This window comes from Lipotes vexillifer, unplaced genomic scaffold (genome assembly GCF_000442215.2).
Source record: "Lipotes vexillifer unplaced genomic scaffold, Lipotes_vexillifer_v1.1 scaffold570, whole genome shotgun sequence".
Taxonomy (NCBI): Eukaryota; Metazoa; Chordata; class Mammalia; order Artiodactyla; family Lipotidae; genus Lipotes; species Lipotes vexillifer.
This window is the reverse complement of record NW_006777801.1, coordinates 697,278-714,895: the sequence shown is the minus strand read 5'-3', so window position 1 is coordinate 714,895 and position 17,618 is coordinate 697,278. Positions and strand designations below refer to the sequence as shown.

The 17,618-nt window shown below is 37.5% G+C and overlaps 1 protein-coding gene across 1 annotated transcript in view; it reads left to right on the top strand.

The window, feature by feature from the left end:
- Positions 1 to 216: 216 nt before the first annotated feature.
- Positions 217 to 17,618, top strand: part of CENPF (centromere protein F) — a 56,525-nt gene continuing 39,123 nt past the window's right edge. Inside the window, exons 1-6 of the mRNA XM_007451288.1 lie at positions 217 to 415; positions 1,403 to 1,599; positions 7,007 to 7,128; positions 7,544 to 7,635; positions 9,747 to 10,029; positions 11,156 to 11,358. Coding sequence (XP_007451350.1) covers positions 254 to 415; positions 1,403 to 1,599; positions 7,007 to 7,128; positions 7,544 to 7,635; positions 9,747 to 10,029; positions 11,156 to 11,358 — 1,059 coding nt within the window. The 5' untranslated portion in view covers positions 217 to 253. The remainder of the gene's footprint in view (positions 416 to 1,402; positions 1,600 to 7,006; positions 7,129 to 7,543; positions 7,636 to 9,746; positions 10,030 to 11,155; positions 11,359 to 17,618) is intronic.

Below are 17,618 nucleotides of genomic sequence, written 5' to 3'. Positions count from 1 at the left end.
CCAAACAAGCATACTGTGTACTATTGACACTTCACAGTCAGTTATTGGTAGTCACCTTGCAGAGGGTGGAGAAGATGGACGTTATACTTTGTTATCTTTTGAAACATGAAGTTTTGAAACTTGATTCTTAGAGGTGGTTATGTAGATTAGTCAGTCTCTGAGACTGTAAGTTTCTTTTTACTATAGTAAGACCAACAGGTTGTTTATTCTTTTCAGTTTATTTATAAATGTTTGAATAATAAAGGAAAGCAAAATGAGCTGGGCTTTGGAAGAATGGAAGGAAGGCCTGCCTACAAGAGCTCTTCAGAAAATTCAAGAGCTTGAAGGACAGCTCGACAAACTGAAGAAAGAAAGGCAGCAAAGGCAGTTTCAACTTGAAACCCTGGAGGCTGCGTTGCAGAAGCAAAAACAGAAGGTATTACTGAAATGCTGGTATTTAAAACTGTTCTCTCATTATTTGGATGAATGGTTTTGTCTTGGTCTTTTCAATTTAGAGAAAAATGATTTTGCCATCTTCAGGTGGTAATCCCCCCTCCTCTCCTGTATTGAATCTTTTTTTTTGGCCCCACCGCGTGGCATGTGGGATCTTAGTTCACCGACCAGGGATGGGACCGCGCCCCCTGCAGTGGAAGCTCAAGCTGAGTCTTAACCGCTGGACCGCAGGGGAAGTCCCCTCCCCTATTGAGTCATTTTTATTTTAATTACCTCATTTTCTCCGTTCTTTGTTTTCATTTCTGCTTACCTGCTAATGTGTAGGGCTGCTGAGTTCCATTTTCACTTCTGTTTAGGACCAAGAAATGGGCATTGCTTTTGCATTCTGCACTAAAATGGCCGAAAATCTCTGGCTCCCAGTCTGGGATCAATATTAGAGCACCTTGCAGTCCAAATAGATATTGCTATCTGAGAGTGAGCTTTTCACCTTGGTATTCCCACCTCTCTCCAGGACTAGTAAACGGAAACTTAAATAGTGCTTCTTTCGTACCTTTGCATTAGCCAACCCATAGTAATACAATTACTGCTCCTAAAATGTTTTTGCTAGTGGGAGAAATTTTCAGTTTCTTACAGTAACTGGCTTTAGCAGCTGAACTTGGAAATGAATAGCTAAGGGAGGGTTTATAAGATTTATTTTTGATTTTTTAATTCTCGAAAGCCTATTAAAGCCTCTCTTTCTAGGATGGGTTTGTGTAGCCCTAACCAAAGACTGTAATACATGACTTTGCAAAACTTTTCTATCAATAGGCTTCAAAGTGAGATCATCTAAAATTTCGGTGCACATCAAGCACTGACTTCTGGATTTTTTCAACCATACCTCAGAAACTTAGTCATCAGTGTTAGATTAACAGATACTATTTGGTAAATTCATGAGTAAGAGACCTAGTTCCTTTTGAATAATCTGCATTAGGTTGAGAATGAAAAAGCTGAGGGTGCAAACCTGAAAAGGGAGAACCAAAGCTTGATGGAAATATGTGAAAATCTGGAGAAGACTAAGCAGAAGATTTCTCATGAACTTCAAGTCAAGGAGTCACAAGTGAATTTCCAAGAAGGACAACTGAACTCAAGCAAAAAGCAAATAGAAAAACTGGAACAGGAACTTAAAAGGTAACTTTTTTGGGAATGGTATTTATTATAGATGTCTTTGTATATATTCATCAGATGCAGCTATCTTTTCCTTTTATGGTATAATTATTACACATTGAAATTTTTTCTTTCCAGTGGAATGAACAGTGATTTGAGGAAGATTAATCCTTTTCTTATATGCTTCAGTCCTATTGTTACATGGCTCAGTACTATATAAATTCACTAAATGGTTGCTAGCTTATTCATTTACTTATTCAGTATATGTTTATTAAGCTGCTTCATGTGCCAGGCACTGTGTTTGTTACTAGGGTATGCAATAATAAATAATACCAAAACTATCAACAGTGATTACTGAAAAAATGGAGGGAAGTTAAAGCATGGCTTATATTGATGGCTTCTGTTTTCTCTGCGTGGAAAAGCTCTTGTAGAGAATGAGAGAACTAGGGAACTTCAAAAGGACTGAGGAGCACTGAGGGCTCAGTTGAGATTGGAGGCCAGGAATTTATAGTGGGACCAATCTATAGCGTTTAATGAGTTTGTTTTTTTCTTCCTTTCTTTAGCGTATAAATGCTGAGAAGGTATACAGGAGGATCGATTTAGGGTTTTTGGGCGAGGGTGATGGGATAGAAGACAGTGGAATAATTGAGGATATTGGAAGAGAATGATTGAAGTTGGGTGCCATGGAATCTCAGCTGGAGAGGAGGGAAATGAAGTCTAGAAGACTTTCCTACTGAGATCCCCATCCAAGAGACCTATCTTCCATCTTAAGCATTACATAATCAATTCACCAATATCAATTCCATATTTAGGCAATAAAAAAAGGTGCTTAGTACTACTTTTCCATTAAAAAAAAAATCCCCCAAACAACTAGAGGCATTATTCAAAATAAATTTAATGGGACTTGAGCACTGCTGGCTTATAAATGGAATCTTCTTGTTCTAGTAGTGGAATTTTGTCAAAATAACAAGGAGTGATAAACACTAAAAGCAAAAAAAAGACTTTAGCAGATTGCCCTATTGTCAATTCCGTGAATATACACCCAGAAATTTTAAGAAAAAATTTTGTTTTGAAATAACTTTAGACTTCCAGAAACAGTTGTTAACATCTTACATAACCAGAGTACAATGACCAAATCAGAAATAAACATTAATTCAATACTATTAACTAAACTACAGACTTTATTGGAATTTCACTCATTTTTCCAGTAATGGCCTTTTTCTGTTCCAGGATCTGATCCAGGATTCCACACTGCATTTAGTTGATGTTTTCTTACTTTTTTTTTTAGTATTTATTTGGCTGCTCTGGGTCTTAGTTACTTTTTTTTCTAAGCTCTGATGGTTTCTTGTCTTTTGTGACCTTGACGTTTTTAAAGAGCACTAGTCTCCTTTATTGTAGAATAGTCCTCAATTTGGGTTCGTCTGCTGTTTTTCAACAATGGCAGAATTGACATTTTGGACTGGATTATTCTTTGTTGTGGAAGGCTGCCCTGTAGGCTGCATTGTAGGATACTTAGAATTCCTGGCCTCTACCCACTAGATGCCAGTAGCACTTACACCACCTCCAAATTTTGACAGTCAAAAATGTTGCCAGGCATTGCCAAATGTCCTTTGGGAGGGCAGATTCATCCCGGATGGAGAATCACTGGGTCAGATTGAGGTTATGAATTTTTGGTAAGAATACCACAGAGGTAGTGACACACCTTTATAGTGACGTGTATAGTAGTGACATGCATCATATCAGAGTGTACATGATTTAATTTGACTTTTAAACCGATCGCTTGTTAGGGTGTTTATCTGGGTTTCTGCATTATAAAGTTACTATTTTTCCATTTGTAATTAATAAATACTTTGATGCCAAGAATTTTTTTTCCTGGCATAGCTGCAATAATCTTAATTCTACCTACAAAGGAAACATACTTTTGAAAGTTAAAACGTTTAAAAATTACAGTTTGCCCTCCATATCTATGAGTTCTGCATCCACAGATTCAACCAACCAAGAGTCAAAAATATTTGAAAAAAATTCCAGAGAGTTCCAAAAGCAAAACTTAAGTTTGCTGCGTGCAGGCAACTATTTACGTAGCATATACATTGTATTAGGTATTATGAGTAACCTAGAGATGATTTAAAGTATACAGGAGGATATACATAGGTTATATGTAAATACTACCTATGTGACTTTATATGAGAGTTGAGCATTTGCACATTTTAGTATTCAAGGGGGTCCTAGAACCAATCTTCTGCAGGTAGATTGTTAGGGACAACTATATGCTTGTCTTTTGGTGAAGCTGATAATTTGAGTGCACAGAAATCTTTCTAATTTTGTTTCCTATCCATGTGGGAAGGTGGCTATCTATAATTTGCAATGTTAGAATGATAAATAAATTTCTGTCTTGTTAAGTTCTTTGTTTTCCTAAACTCTATCCTGGTCTGTGTTGTTCATCACTGTATTCCTAGCACCTGGCAATTGTAGGTCCTCAAATATTTGTTGAATGAATGAATGAAAGAGAGGCATTTGTTTTGGAAAGCAGGTGCTCGGGAAGTAGGAAGCTCACTTCAGTATGCTAGAATAATTATTTCTTTGAAAAGAACATTTTGGCTGCCAATGTTAGAAATATTGGTTTTAATAATTTATTTTATTAATTGGTTTTAATAACTTAATTTAATTTAGACAGAAATGTTAGTGTTTTTTAACATTTGAGGAAAAGATGCTTTTGTATACATTTCCCTATTTCATTGAAAAGTGCCATTTGATAGCAATGCCTGTAGATATAAAGTTCACGGTTGTATCTGACATGTAGCAATGGTTAAATGTTAGCATTAATATTATCATTATTATCAGTTGTTAGTTATTATCATCATCATCATGGGATTAGGATACCCTCATAGTACATTTAGTTTAAAAATATTTTTATTATCTATGATGTTGATAGATATAGATGTTTATAAAAGTTTACAAACTGTATAAACTTTAGACTATAAAAACTATTGAGTATACTCTTCTATAGTATAAAAATTGTTAAGGGTATAAGACCTATAGATTACAATAACTATTGAGTAGTTTTAATTATTTAATTTTTTGGGCAGTGTTGGGTCTTTGTTGCGGTGCGCAGGCTTCTCATTAGCATGGCTTCTCTTTTTGCAGAGCATGAGCTCTAGGCACGCAGGCTTCAGTAGTTGTGGCACGTGGGCTTCAGTAGTTGTGGCTCGCAGGCTCTAGAGTGCAGGCTCAGTAGTTGTGGCACACGGGCTAGTTGCTCCGCAACGTGTATGATCTTCCTGGACCAGGGCTCGAACCCGTGTACCCTGTATCGGCAGGCGGATTCTTAATCACTGTGCCACCAAGGGAAGCCCTGAGTATAGTTTAAAATTTTTCACTGGTAACCTTCAGGTACAGGGCAGGAACTTATTTTTTCCATCAATGGCCACCGATTTCAGGTACATCTTGAACGAGTTAGGTTGAACATTTGAAATGTTGGTCAAAAACTGGTGAATAATAGACACAGAACACAGACTGGTTGTTGTCAGGGACTGGGGGAAGATGGCACCGGGGAGAAATTCCTTAATGGTTCAAGAGCTTTACTATGGAATGATAGAAATGGCTTGTAAGTAGATAGAGATAGTAGTTGTACAACACTGTGAGTGTAATTAATGCCACTGCATTGTTCACTTAATCTGGTTAATTTTATGTTACGTGAATTTCACCTCAACAAATTATTTTTTAAAACAAAACAAAAAATGAACAAACAAAAACAAACAAATAAAAACTGGTGAATATTAGCAATCTCATATAGTTAAATTAGACCTAGGAGAAAACAGCTTAATTTAGTGTTTTTTTTGTTTTGTTTTGGTGGTGGTGATTTGTGTTTTTTCTCTCCCTAGGAGACAGGAGATACAAAGGTTTATAAAAATAATAGGGTATACTTTTATTTAATAGTTAAAATTAATAAACCTTTTTTTTTTTTTTTTTTTTTTTTACTGAAAAGATGTGAATTTGAGAGGGTAAAGAAACGTCAGTTTTGCAAAGTTCTTCAAAATTCATCTCTGGAGTTTTACCAAACGTTTTACACCTTTGGAAGTCTATAGACGTGCAGTGTCCAATATGGTAGCCACTGGTTACGTGTGGCTGTTGAACACTTGAAATGTGGCTAGTGTCAATTGAGGTGTGCTGGAAGGACACAACCGAGTCCAAATTCTGAAGATTTAGTACAAAAACATGTAAAATATCTTATTAATGATTTTTGCAATGATTATAAGTTGAAATTACAATATGGAAAATATTGAGTTAAATATTAAGATTAAATTCATTTATTTCTTGTTACTTTTTTCATGCTAATACAACATTTCTGTTGGAGGGCTCTTACCTGTTATAAATTCGAATGTGACAATTTGATTTGCTGAGCAGCCATTTTCAGCTCATACATTGCTTCTTCCTTACCGGTTTGAATTTGGAGCAGGCAGAGCTAGGGCACTGAGGCACTTTCTTCACTACTTTCTTCACTCCCTGCTTTGAGTAATGTGTCCTTGGCAAAGAGAATGGTGCACATCATTAGCCATTCTACTAGGGTGTTCATTTTATTTCTTGTGTTAAGTTAAAATCAGAGACATCAGAGACTTGCAGGAATTGAGTCCTCTCTTAGGTTTGCTTCTGAAGGGTGTTACAACTGAAATGGTAGGGATACTCTGTACACATATACAATACAGACGGCCCTCGTATCCACAGGTTCTGCACCCACAGATATGGAGGGCTGAGTGTACGACTGCTGTTTTATATAAGGGACTTGAACATCCCTGGATTTTGTTATCTGCAGGTGTCCTGGGACCAACAACCCATAGATCCCAAGGACGACTGTATATAGCTCACTTTCTCCAGTTCTCTGGATCTGTTTCCTGCCAGTATCTTTTCTAGATGCATTACGTTAACTTGATTTTTAATATGTGTTTTAAAAATATCACAAAAGATGTGATATGTATATCAAATCTGTTTTTATAATGACAATATTATAAGTAATGCCATCCGGTTTTATGATTTGAGCACATGCTCCAATTTCCTCCTGTGTTTCTGAAATTCTGGTTTTTTTGTAGCACTGTGTCTTTCTTTGGCCTAGAATATAAAATTTGATTGGAATGTGTCCCAACCCTCCCAACTCTTCTTTGCTACTGTGGTGGTTATTACAGATCTTCATTATCGTCTTTATCACATTGTAATTACTGGTCTATATTTCTGTTTTCCTAACTAGACTGAGTTCCTTTGAAGACAAAGGACTGTCTCATAAATTAGTTCTTATTAAACGTCTGTTGGATAAATGAAGTGGTCAGAATTCTTAGAGGGTTGGTTTTTTTGTAAGTTTATCGCTTTCTGAGAATGTATGGTGTTGGTATTCTACAGCTGTTGCTCTGATTTGCCATCCTCTCGGGTCCTTTTCTCACAGGTGTAAATCTGAACTTGAAAGAAGCCAACAAGCTGCACAGTCTGCAGATGTCTCTATGAGTCCGTGCACTACACCACAAAAAATTTTTGCAACTCCACTCACACCAAGCCAGTATTATAGCGGTAAGGATTTTTTCCCTTTGTATAAATAGCTCTTTTCTTGAGATTTTAATTCTGCCAAAGAAATGAATTCATTCAACTTTGAATTCAACTTCTAATTTTAGCATTAAAAAAAAAAGCAGCCATTAGTTACATATACAGTTGTGTATCTGTTCAACTATGTTGAGCCATCAGTAAGCCTTTAAACTTTTCACTTTATCCTATGGTATTTTAAAACATAATTCAGTTTTGGAATATTTAAAACACCTATGTTTCCATGTATTTTGATATTTGAGTAATTTGATCAGTATCTGTTGCCTTAACCAAAATGTTTTTTCTACCTGATGTACTAAGATACTCATTTCTGGGCGATCTATCATAATGATTCTCTGCAAAATCAGTGATCGAAGTAAAACTGTATCTCAATGTCTGTGTTTAGGTTCCAAATATGAAGATCTAAAAGAAAAATATAATAAAGAAGTTGAAGAACGAAAAAGATTAGAGGCAGAGGTGAAAGCCTTGCAGGCGAAGGTAAATTAATTATGGGCCTTTTAATAGAGTATGCAGTTGAAGAAGTACTTTGATGTGGGATGCAACAAGGAGAGAGAAAAATCTGCTTTACAGATATAGGGCTGGCACATTTTTATTACACTGAGAAAATAAAGTTGCTGGCTCATTGGTTATGGTATTTTTAAATTTTAAAATAGGTAAGAGTGGAGTAAAATAGATTGGGGAGATGAATTTATCCCTAAATATTAAAAGTTCACCGAATTCCATGGAAACTGGGGTAATGTAAATTATTTCTCTGTTAAGATCTAATGATAAAGGACAAGTTTGAAGAGGGTGGGACCAGAGTCATAACTGACACTCACTAGCTTTGGAACCTGGAGGCGATTGCCTCCTGTTCAGGCCTTCTGGTGGAAGGTGGTGATTGCTACCAGGGACGTGAGGTTTGGGGGTCATTATTAATGAACTGTTTATTTCAGGTGAGAATGTTATCAACGTACTCTCTCCAGTTCTTTTAAATAACACGAACCCGTGTCCCCTGCATCGGCAGGCGGACTCTCAACCACTGCGCCACCAGGGAAGCCCGATGTTATTTGTTTTTTTAAAAATTCCAGTTTGACACTTAATGGCACAATTCTAATCATGTGAATTTGGTGAGATGGCACAACTTAGCAAACAGTTTAAGGCTGAATTTATACGTAGATGCCTTAAATACTGAGAATCAAAAAAATACCTGTTAGAGCTTTAACAATTTTAATTCTTTTTACGCCTTTAACCCTTGTTTTGAGATCACCAGGGTTTTGATATGTAGCAAAGGCATTGCTTACAAGATGAATAAAATTAAACAATAATTCTCTGGTCTGACTTGGAAATATGTGCTTTGTTATCCAGTTCAGTCATTGGTATCAATTCTGGCCCTGGCATCTGCTACCAGAGTTATTTTGTGGAGGACTGTGAGTCTCCAGAAGCATTAAACCTTTCCCTGTGGCAAGAAAAACCTTTGCTATCAAAAATTTAACTTAGGCTTCCCTGGTGGCGCAGTGGTTGAGAGTCCGCCTGCCGATGCAGGGGACACGGGTTTCATGCCCCGGTCCGGAAAGATCCCACATGCCGCGGAGCGGCTGGGCCCGTAAGCCATGGCCGCTGAGCCTGCGCGTCCGGAGCCTGTGTTCCGCAACGGGAGAGTCCACAACAGTGAGAGGCCCGCGTACCGTGCAAAAAAAAACAACAACAACAAAAAAAAATTAGCTTCTATAGCCACACCTCGATACTTGTCAGAATGCAGGCAGAGAGAAGACCAAAAAGAAGAATTCAAAACAGCAGAAAATCCACAAATGTGTATTATATAATACAAAATACCTCATATGACATTTTTGAGGGGAGAGTGTTATGGTGGAACGTGAGATTCTTGAAAGAGTTCTTTAGGTTCGTATTGAATTTTGAGTCTCAGTGTGCAAAGCTACAGGGGGAGGTGACCAAGGACGGGCAAAGGAAAATCAAATTTCAGAATTCAAAATGGCAGTGAGTACTCACATGTGTTTTTATGAAGTATATGAGGGATGCAGAATAAATACAAAAACTGAGCCCATTTAAAAGAGATTGGACCTCAGATGGTACTGGTTTCACCCTTCAGTGCCAAGTCTGACCATTAGAACATTTCCTCACTGGTTATTGGGACCCAGTGTGGTTCCCTTGACTTGATGAATGCTCTTTCTTGGTACACAGTGGAAGTGTTACCTTCTTGGCATGGCTTTATGTTCTATTTGATAATAAGTACATAGTCTTTTTTTTTATTGCAGTATTGCTGATTTCCAATGTTGTATTAGTTTCAGGTGTATACAGCAAGGTGATTCAGTTATATATATATACATATATACTTTTTCATATTCTTTTCCATTATAATTTATTGCAAAACATTGAATGTAGTCCCCTGTGTGTAAGACCTTGTTGTTTATCTATATTGTATGTAGTAGTTTGTATCTGCTAATCCCAAACTCCTCATTTACCCGCCCTCCCACCCCCACTGCTTTCCCCTTTGGTAACCATAAGTTTGCTTCTTTCATGTCTGTGAGTCTAGTACATAGTCTTAAATATTTTGACTTCTAAAGGGCTCTAAAGAGTTTCTGTTTTTACAGAAAGCGAGCCAGGCTACTCCCCAAAGCACCATGAATCACCGGGACATTGCCCGACATCAGGCTTCATCATCTGTGTTCTCATGGCAACAAGAAAAGACCCCAAGTCGTCTTTCATCCAGTGCTCTAAAAACTCCAGTTAGGAGAGATTTCTCTGCATCTAATTTTTCTGGGGAACAAGAAGTGACTCTGAGTAGATCAACTTTGCAAATAGGGAATAGAGATGCTAATAGCAGTTTCTGTGATAATTCTAATCTTTTGGATCAATTAAAAGCCCAGAATCAAGGTAACTTCTTGAGCTAAATTAAATTTTCCTGAGATAATTTTAGAAGTCTAGAAATTTCTAGACATTTTTAGCCCTAGAAAGTGCTCATGTGTTTTGTTAGACCCATCAGTGATCAACATCCCAGCCTGGTGATGTGAAATACTGTCTTTGGGTTAATGAGAAAAGATATCACAATTTGGAAAGGTACCTTTATTTGTACTATAAAGCTGGTGCCATGAAGACTTGAAAAGTAGGGTGAGTGGCTTTGACTTTCCAGAGCGGGGCAAGTAGGTGGGTTACAGGTGACACTCCCCACGGCTCTCCCCGGCTCCTTTTGTGGCCCATGAAACAAGCCAGTTTTGGCCAGAGGTGTGGCATGTGTCTGTAGGAGAGCTTTGCTGTGTGCTGCCAGGTTGTGTGTATGGGAGAAACCTGTGACCTTGGCTGCTGCACCACGCTGCTGCTGACAGCCAAGGGTGCCAGGTGGTGTTTTGGAATCTAGTCTGCAGACTATGATAATTTCCAGTGCTATGATAGATTGAAAATCACCATCTGTGTGCACTGGTGAGACCTGTCACATGGCCAGTGCCATTGGAACCAATATTGTGTATATGTGGGGAAAAAAATGAAAAAAACATTGTTGTTAATTTTGGCAGTAGAGGAGGTTCACACTGTCTTGCTCTTTACTGGAGGACAAGATACTAAAGAATATGGGAGGGTAAATTTTTCACCGCTTAGCACTCATTTGCATTGATACGGGCACACAAAAAAAATTAGTTTGTGGGTGTATAAAACCAAGTGGTAATTTTAGTGCAGGGTGTTATATGTGGTACACTTTTTGCAGTCTCGATAAGTTACTATTCACGATTTTAGAAAAACATTTCTGCCCCCCCCAAGTTTCTCTGAAAACTTACGAAAATTTGTTTCTCCTGCTTTCTGTAGGGTTTTTGAATACAAATAACAATAAAGACTAAACATTGAAATTAAATCCAATTGAAGTAGCTTCTTTGTTTAATGTGAATTGATTTATGTTTGACTCACCAAAGATTTCAGAGCAGAGTAACATTGATACATTCTGAGTTTAGTTGTAAATGTCTTTGTGAAAAATATATGTTAATTGAAGTGTGGGTTTTGTTTGTGATTTAAGAGCTAAGGAGCAAGATTAGTGAGTTGGAACTACGTCTGCAAGGACAAGAAAGAGAAATGAAAGGCCAAGTGAATAAGCTTCAAGAACTCCAACTCCAAGTGGAGAAAGCAAAAGTGGAATTAAACGAAAAAGAGAAAGTTTTGAACAAAAGCAGGGATGAACTGGTGAGAACAACTGCACAGTATGACCAGGCATCAACCAAGGTACTCGACTTTTCATGAGTTATTGATAAATCTCCATTTTTTTCATATCATTCTTTGGAAAGAGTACTCTGCACTTAGACTTGTGAAATAAATATTAGTAATGAACCTTATTATATACTAGGCAGTATTGATGCATTTGAACAGTAAGTTCTTTTAGAGTTGGGTAGATCTGGGGTCAAATCCGGACTGCACATTTTCCCAGCCAAGGGACCTGGGCAAGTCACTGCTCTCTTTTATATCTCAGAGGGTGGTGAAGAATAAAGATTATGTATGTACAGTGCCTGGCAGGTGCCTAATATATAAAAGAGTCACTTAAAGTCATGGAGCTTTAAAAGAGGTTTAGGACATACGATAGAGTTGAATAGACCTACTCCTGGGATCCAGTGTATGCACTCCTACCATTTAATCTAAGGCTCTAATTAAGACCAAGCTTCATAGCCTGTTATTTGGGGGTTGTCTTTGTTGTTGTTGTTGTTGCTTTGCCCCCAACCTACCTCTCTAGTCTTCTCTTTTTTCTAATATTCATTCATTCACTGACTCATTTGACAAATATTTATTGACCATCTACTGTATGTCAGCCACTGTTCTAGACCTGGGGATGCAGCGGTGAGTAAATAGACAAAAAGAATGGCCCTTGTGGAGCTTCATCATAATGGGAGACATAACGTAGATGTATCAGTCACGTAGATAGTGTGCTATATGGAGAAAAGTGTAGAGCAAAACGCATTATCTTCTAGGACCAACTGCAGTTATTTGGTGTTTTTTGAACCTAATCTGTGTCTGGGTCAGTGTTCTGCTCACATTTGCCTTTCTGCTTGGCATACCCACCTCTTGGAATACTCTTGACGTGCTCCCCATCCCGTGAGCTCCTTCTCTCATTTCTTAGTGTGGTGAGGTCTTTTCTCCTGGCTTCCATCCCCATTATGACCCTTTTATTGTCGTTATTTATGTTCTAGCTCTTGTAGTTCCCACACTTGGCTAATTGTCAGAATCACTGAGAACTTTGCAGAATTAATCTTCTTAGACTCACGTCTGAAGTGGGCCTATGGAATTTACCTTTAGTAAAATCTCTAGGTAAAAAACCACTGTAGTAGGTAGACCTGTATCTTCTATTTGCTCTCTGGGAACAGGCTCTTTCTGTCTTTCTTTTTTTTCAAATTAATCCTTTTTATTTTAAGATAATTATAGATTCGTGTAGTTGTATAAAATAATAGCTTGTTAATATGATGGGTTACAATGATTGCTTTTCAGATATTTGAATGTCTTTCATCCTTGGAATAGACCATGCTTGGTCATGGTGTATAATTCATTTTATGTATTTCTGACTTTTATTTGCTAATAATTTGTTAAGGATTCTCGCATCTATATGTGTGAGGGATGTTGTTCAGCTGTTTTCTCTTTTTGTACTGTCTTTGTCTGGTATATGTATCAGAGGTAATACTAGCTTCATAAAATGCATTGGGAAGCATTCCCTTCTCTTCTCGGAAGAGATTGTGCAGAATTGGTGTTATTTCATCTTTATACATTTGGTAGAATTCTCCATGAAACTATCTGGGCCTGGAGATTTCTTTTTTGGGAGATTTAAAATTATAAATTCAAATTTTAAAATAGTTACACAGCTATTAAAATTATTTATTTCACATTGGATGAGTTGGGTTAGTTTGTGATTTTAGAGGAAATTTCATCTAAATTGTCAAATTTGTGCATGTGGAGTTCATAGTATTTCCTTATTCTTTTGATGTCTGTAGGTCAGGTTTATTCCCTGTTCATTTCTGATATTTGTGTCTTCTCTATTTTTCTCTTTGTCAGTATTGCTAGGAATTTGACAGTTTTGTTGCTCTTTTATTGATCTTACCAAAGAGTCAGCTCTTTAATTCATTGATTTTTCTCTATTTCCTATTTTCAATTTCATTGATTTTTAATTTTTTTTTCCTCTCTGTTATTTCCTTCTGCTTGCTTTAGGTTTATTTTGCTCTTCTTTTTCTAGGTTGTTGAGGTGGGGAGCTTAGCTTACTGACTTGAGACTTCTTTTCTAATGCAGACATTTAATGCTATAAATTTCCCTCTCAGTACTGCTTTAACTGTGCTCTGCAAATTTTGATATATTGTATTTTTTTAAATAATTAAAAAAACACATTTATTTATTTATTTTTGGCTGCATTGGGTCTTCGTTGCTGTGCACAGGCTTTCTCTAGTTGTGGGGAGCAGGGGCTACTCTTTGTTGTAGTGCGTGGGCTTCTCATTGTGGTGGCTTCTCTTGTTGTGGAGCACAGGCTCTAGGCGCATGGGCTTCAGTAGTTGTGGCATGCGGGCTCAGTAGTTGTGGCTCGTGGGTTCTAGAGCACAAGCTCAGTAGTTGCGGTGCATGGGCTTAGTTGCTCCGCGGCATGTGGGATCTTCCCAGACCAGGACTTGAACCCGTGTTCCCTGTATTGGCAGGCGGATTCTTAACCACTGCACCACCAGGGAAGTCCCTGATATATTGTATTTTAATTTTTATTCTTTAATGTACTAAAAAAAAGTTTTTTTTTCTTGGAACTTCCTCTTTGGCTCATTGATTATTCAGAAATACCTTGTTTAGTTTCCAAGTGTTTGGAGCTTTTTCTCTTTTTGTTGTTGATTTCTAGTTTGATTCCACAGTGTTCAGAGAATATACTTTATGATTTCAGGTCTTTTAAATTTGTGGGGGTTTTATGGCCTAGTATATGGTCTATCTTGGTATATGTTTCATAGGCACTTGGAAAAAAATGTATATTCTGTTGTTGGATGGAATGTTCTAAAAGTGTCTGTTGGTTAACATTCTTTGTTGAATTCCTCTGTATCTTTGCTGATTTCTTGTCTAGTTGCTCTAGCAATTGTTGAGAGAGGGATATTGAAGTCTCCAATAATTGTTGATTTGTCTATTTCTCCTTTCTGTTCTATCAGTTTTTGCTTCACTTATTTTGCAGTTCTGTAGTTTGGTCCATACACATTTAGGATTGCTATGTCTTCTTGGTGGATTGACCCTTATCATTATGCAATATCCCTTATTGTCTCTGGTAATTTTTTTTATTCTGATGTCTACTTTATCTGGTAGTAATATAGCCACTCTAGCTTTCCTTTGGTTTATGTTTCATGATGTATTTATTTCTGTCTTTTTACTTTCAGCCTATCTATGCTATTAAATTAAAAAGTATGACCTAACTATAAATTAAAAAATAGGCCTAATGTGAGTTTTGTGTGGACAGCGTATAGTTGGGTCATATTTTTTAATCCACTCTTTTAAAACACTATTCCCTTTTAGAAACACTATCTGTCTTTTAATTAGTATATTTAGATCACTGATATTCAGTGTAGTTATTGATATGTCATGGCTTAAGTCTTCCATCTTATTTTTTGTTTTTTATTTCTTTCATTTTTCATTTCTCTTTCATTTTTCCTGCCTTCCTGTAGGTTACTTGAACATTTTTTAGAATTCCCTTTTGAATTGTTGATAGTGTGTCTGAGTGTATTTCTTGGTAGAGCTTTTATAGTGATGGTTCTAGATAATGTATATATACATACAACTTATCACAGTTAATTGGTGTTGTCATTCTATCAGCGCTAAAAAATTATCGAAAATTTACTTCTCTTTTTGTCATTATACCCTCCCCCATTTATAGTATAATTTTCTTCAGTGTTTTCTCTACATACATTTAGAACCACATCAGACAGTGTTATAATTTTTGCTCCACTTGTCAAACATAATTTAGAAAACTGAAGAAGAGATGGAAAGCCTATTGTATATACGTTTGTTCATTAACTTATTGCTCCTTCCTTCATGATTCCTTCCATATTTCCTTCTTTCATTATTTCCTTTCTGTTTAGAGAACATCCTTTAACCATTCTTTTAGTGTAGTTACAAATCCTCTAAATTTTCTTTTGTCTGGGAATGTTTTGATTTCCTCTTCATTCCTGGAAGATATTTCTGCAGGGTATAGGATTCTAAAGGTTAACAGTTTTTTTCTTCCAGCACTGTCTTGTTTTTCCTTGGGCTCCAAAGTCTCTTGTTAATCTTCTTTCTTCTCTTTTTTTCAGAGCTTTTTTATGTTTGTGTTAATGTAATGTGCAAGGTTTTGGATTATTCTTGGTGGGAGGTAGAGGGAAATGTTCATCTCTTCCATCTACCTGGAAGTGGTAGTCCAGGTTCATTTTTAGAATTCTTCTAGTGCAGTGCTTTGCACAGAGAAATTCTTGGTAACTATGGCTTAGATGTATGAAGGAACATGATCTCCCTTGATCTGTATATTTATTCTCTTTGTGCAGTCTGGGTTTGTAATTTGGTTTTCTAAGTTAGAAAGACTTGGATTCAAACCCTGGCTCTACTACATCCCAATTGTGTTGCTTTGGAGCTATTTAATTAACTTCTGAACTTCAATGTCCTAATCAATAAAATGGTGTTAATAATAATGCCTTTGTCATAGGATTGCTGTAAAGTTTGTGATAATCTTTAAAAATATTTATTTATTTATTTTCCTTGTTTTTTCTGGCTGCATCGGATGTTAGTTGCAGCACACGGGGTCTTTGTTGAGGCATGTGGGATCTTTTCGTTATGGCGTGTGGTCTGCTTGGGTTTCTCTCTCGTGGTGCACAGGCTTCTCTCTAGTTGTGGTGTGCGGGTTTTCTCTCTCTAGTTGTGGCACGTGGGCTCTCTCTTTGAGGTACACAAGCTCAATAGTTGTGGCACGTGGGCTTAGTTGCCCCACGGCATGTGGGATCCTAGTTCCCCGACCAGGGATTGAACCCGCGTCCCCTGCGTTGGAAGGCAGATTCTTTACCACTGGACCACCAGGGAAGTACCTGTGATAATTTTTATAAAGGTTTTGGCATATAGTGCCTGGCACATGGTGAACTTATAATAATAATTGTTATTATTATATCAATAAAGTTCCCTGTCAGTGAAGCTCATTTTCAGTTGCATTTCTGCCAAGTCACGCCTTCTCATATAAGAGAATTATACTTATCCTTTTTTACATTTTGTCTTGTTGGTTTTGGTGTGACAAGGTCACCAAATCCTTGTACTGACTAGCATATTTGATGAAGTCTCTTCTTACCAGATCATGAATTAGAATTTTTGACTAGGGCAGTGCTGAGAATATAGCTCTGGCTTTCTTTCTGTTGGAGACTCCTCTTCAAGTTCTTAAGACTCATTCGTTCAATGCTTTTTGTATTCCATTTTTTCCCCGTAAACTACAAACCCACCTAACTGAAAATTCAGTCCACCTTTCTCCATCTTGTCTCTAAAGATAATACGACCGTGTCCAATATGTTGCTGAAATCAGATTATGCTTTGTTTATGCTATTCCCTGATGTACCATTAGAACTAACTATTAAATAAAATGGAGCTAATTTAGCCAAAATCAATACCATGTGCTTTAGTGGACGTACGCTGTTTCTCATATGCTTCTTTTCCAAGTATTTACAAACCGTGTGGGATGCAAGGTTTGAACTCATGTAGAAACAGAGTGCTGGGGCTGGCAGCAAAGCTAGACTTCAGCACCCGTATTTTGCAGCTAAAAACTCATTGGCCCAGAGCACTGAGTCTCCAGGGTCATATGCTGTATATATATATTTTTTTTTTTTTTTGCGGTTCGCGGGCCTCTCACTGTTGTGGCCTCTCCTGTCGTGGAGCAGAGGCTCTGAACGTGCAGGCTCAGCAGCCGTGGCTCACGGGCTTAGCCGCTCCACGGCATGCGGGATCTTCCCGGACCGGGGCACGAACCCGTGTCCCCTGCATCGGCAGGCAGACTCTCAACCACTGCGCCACCAGGGAAGCCCCATATGCTGTATATTTTTAAAGGACTTGAGCTCTGGACCCTTTTTTAGAGTATTATGGAGCATTCATGACACCTAGTGGCCAGGTACTTGCACATGGATTGTGCATCATAAATATCAGCATAAAAAATAATCTAAATATAATATAAATTACTCTTAAAGGCTCTTTTTTAAGCTACTGTTTCTAATAAGAAAGAATTGGTTGATCCTGAGATCCTATAGTGGAATAGGTTGCAGTTTGAGGGAGTGCCAGCAGAGGGTGCCAAGGGTTCATTCATCTACTCTGCCATGCATGTTTTTTTTCCCCCTGAAAATTGTCAGAATTTTATTTTATTTTTTATATTTATTTATTTATTTGGTTGCGATGGGTCTTAGTTGTGGCAGGCGGGCTCCTTAGTTGCGGCTCAGGGGCTCCTTAGTTGTGGCTCATGGGCTCCTTAGTTGAGGCATGCAGGCTCCTTAGTTGT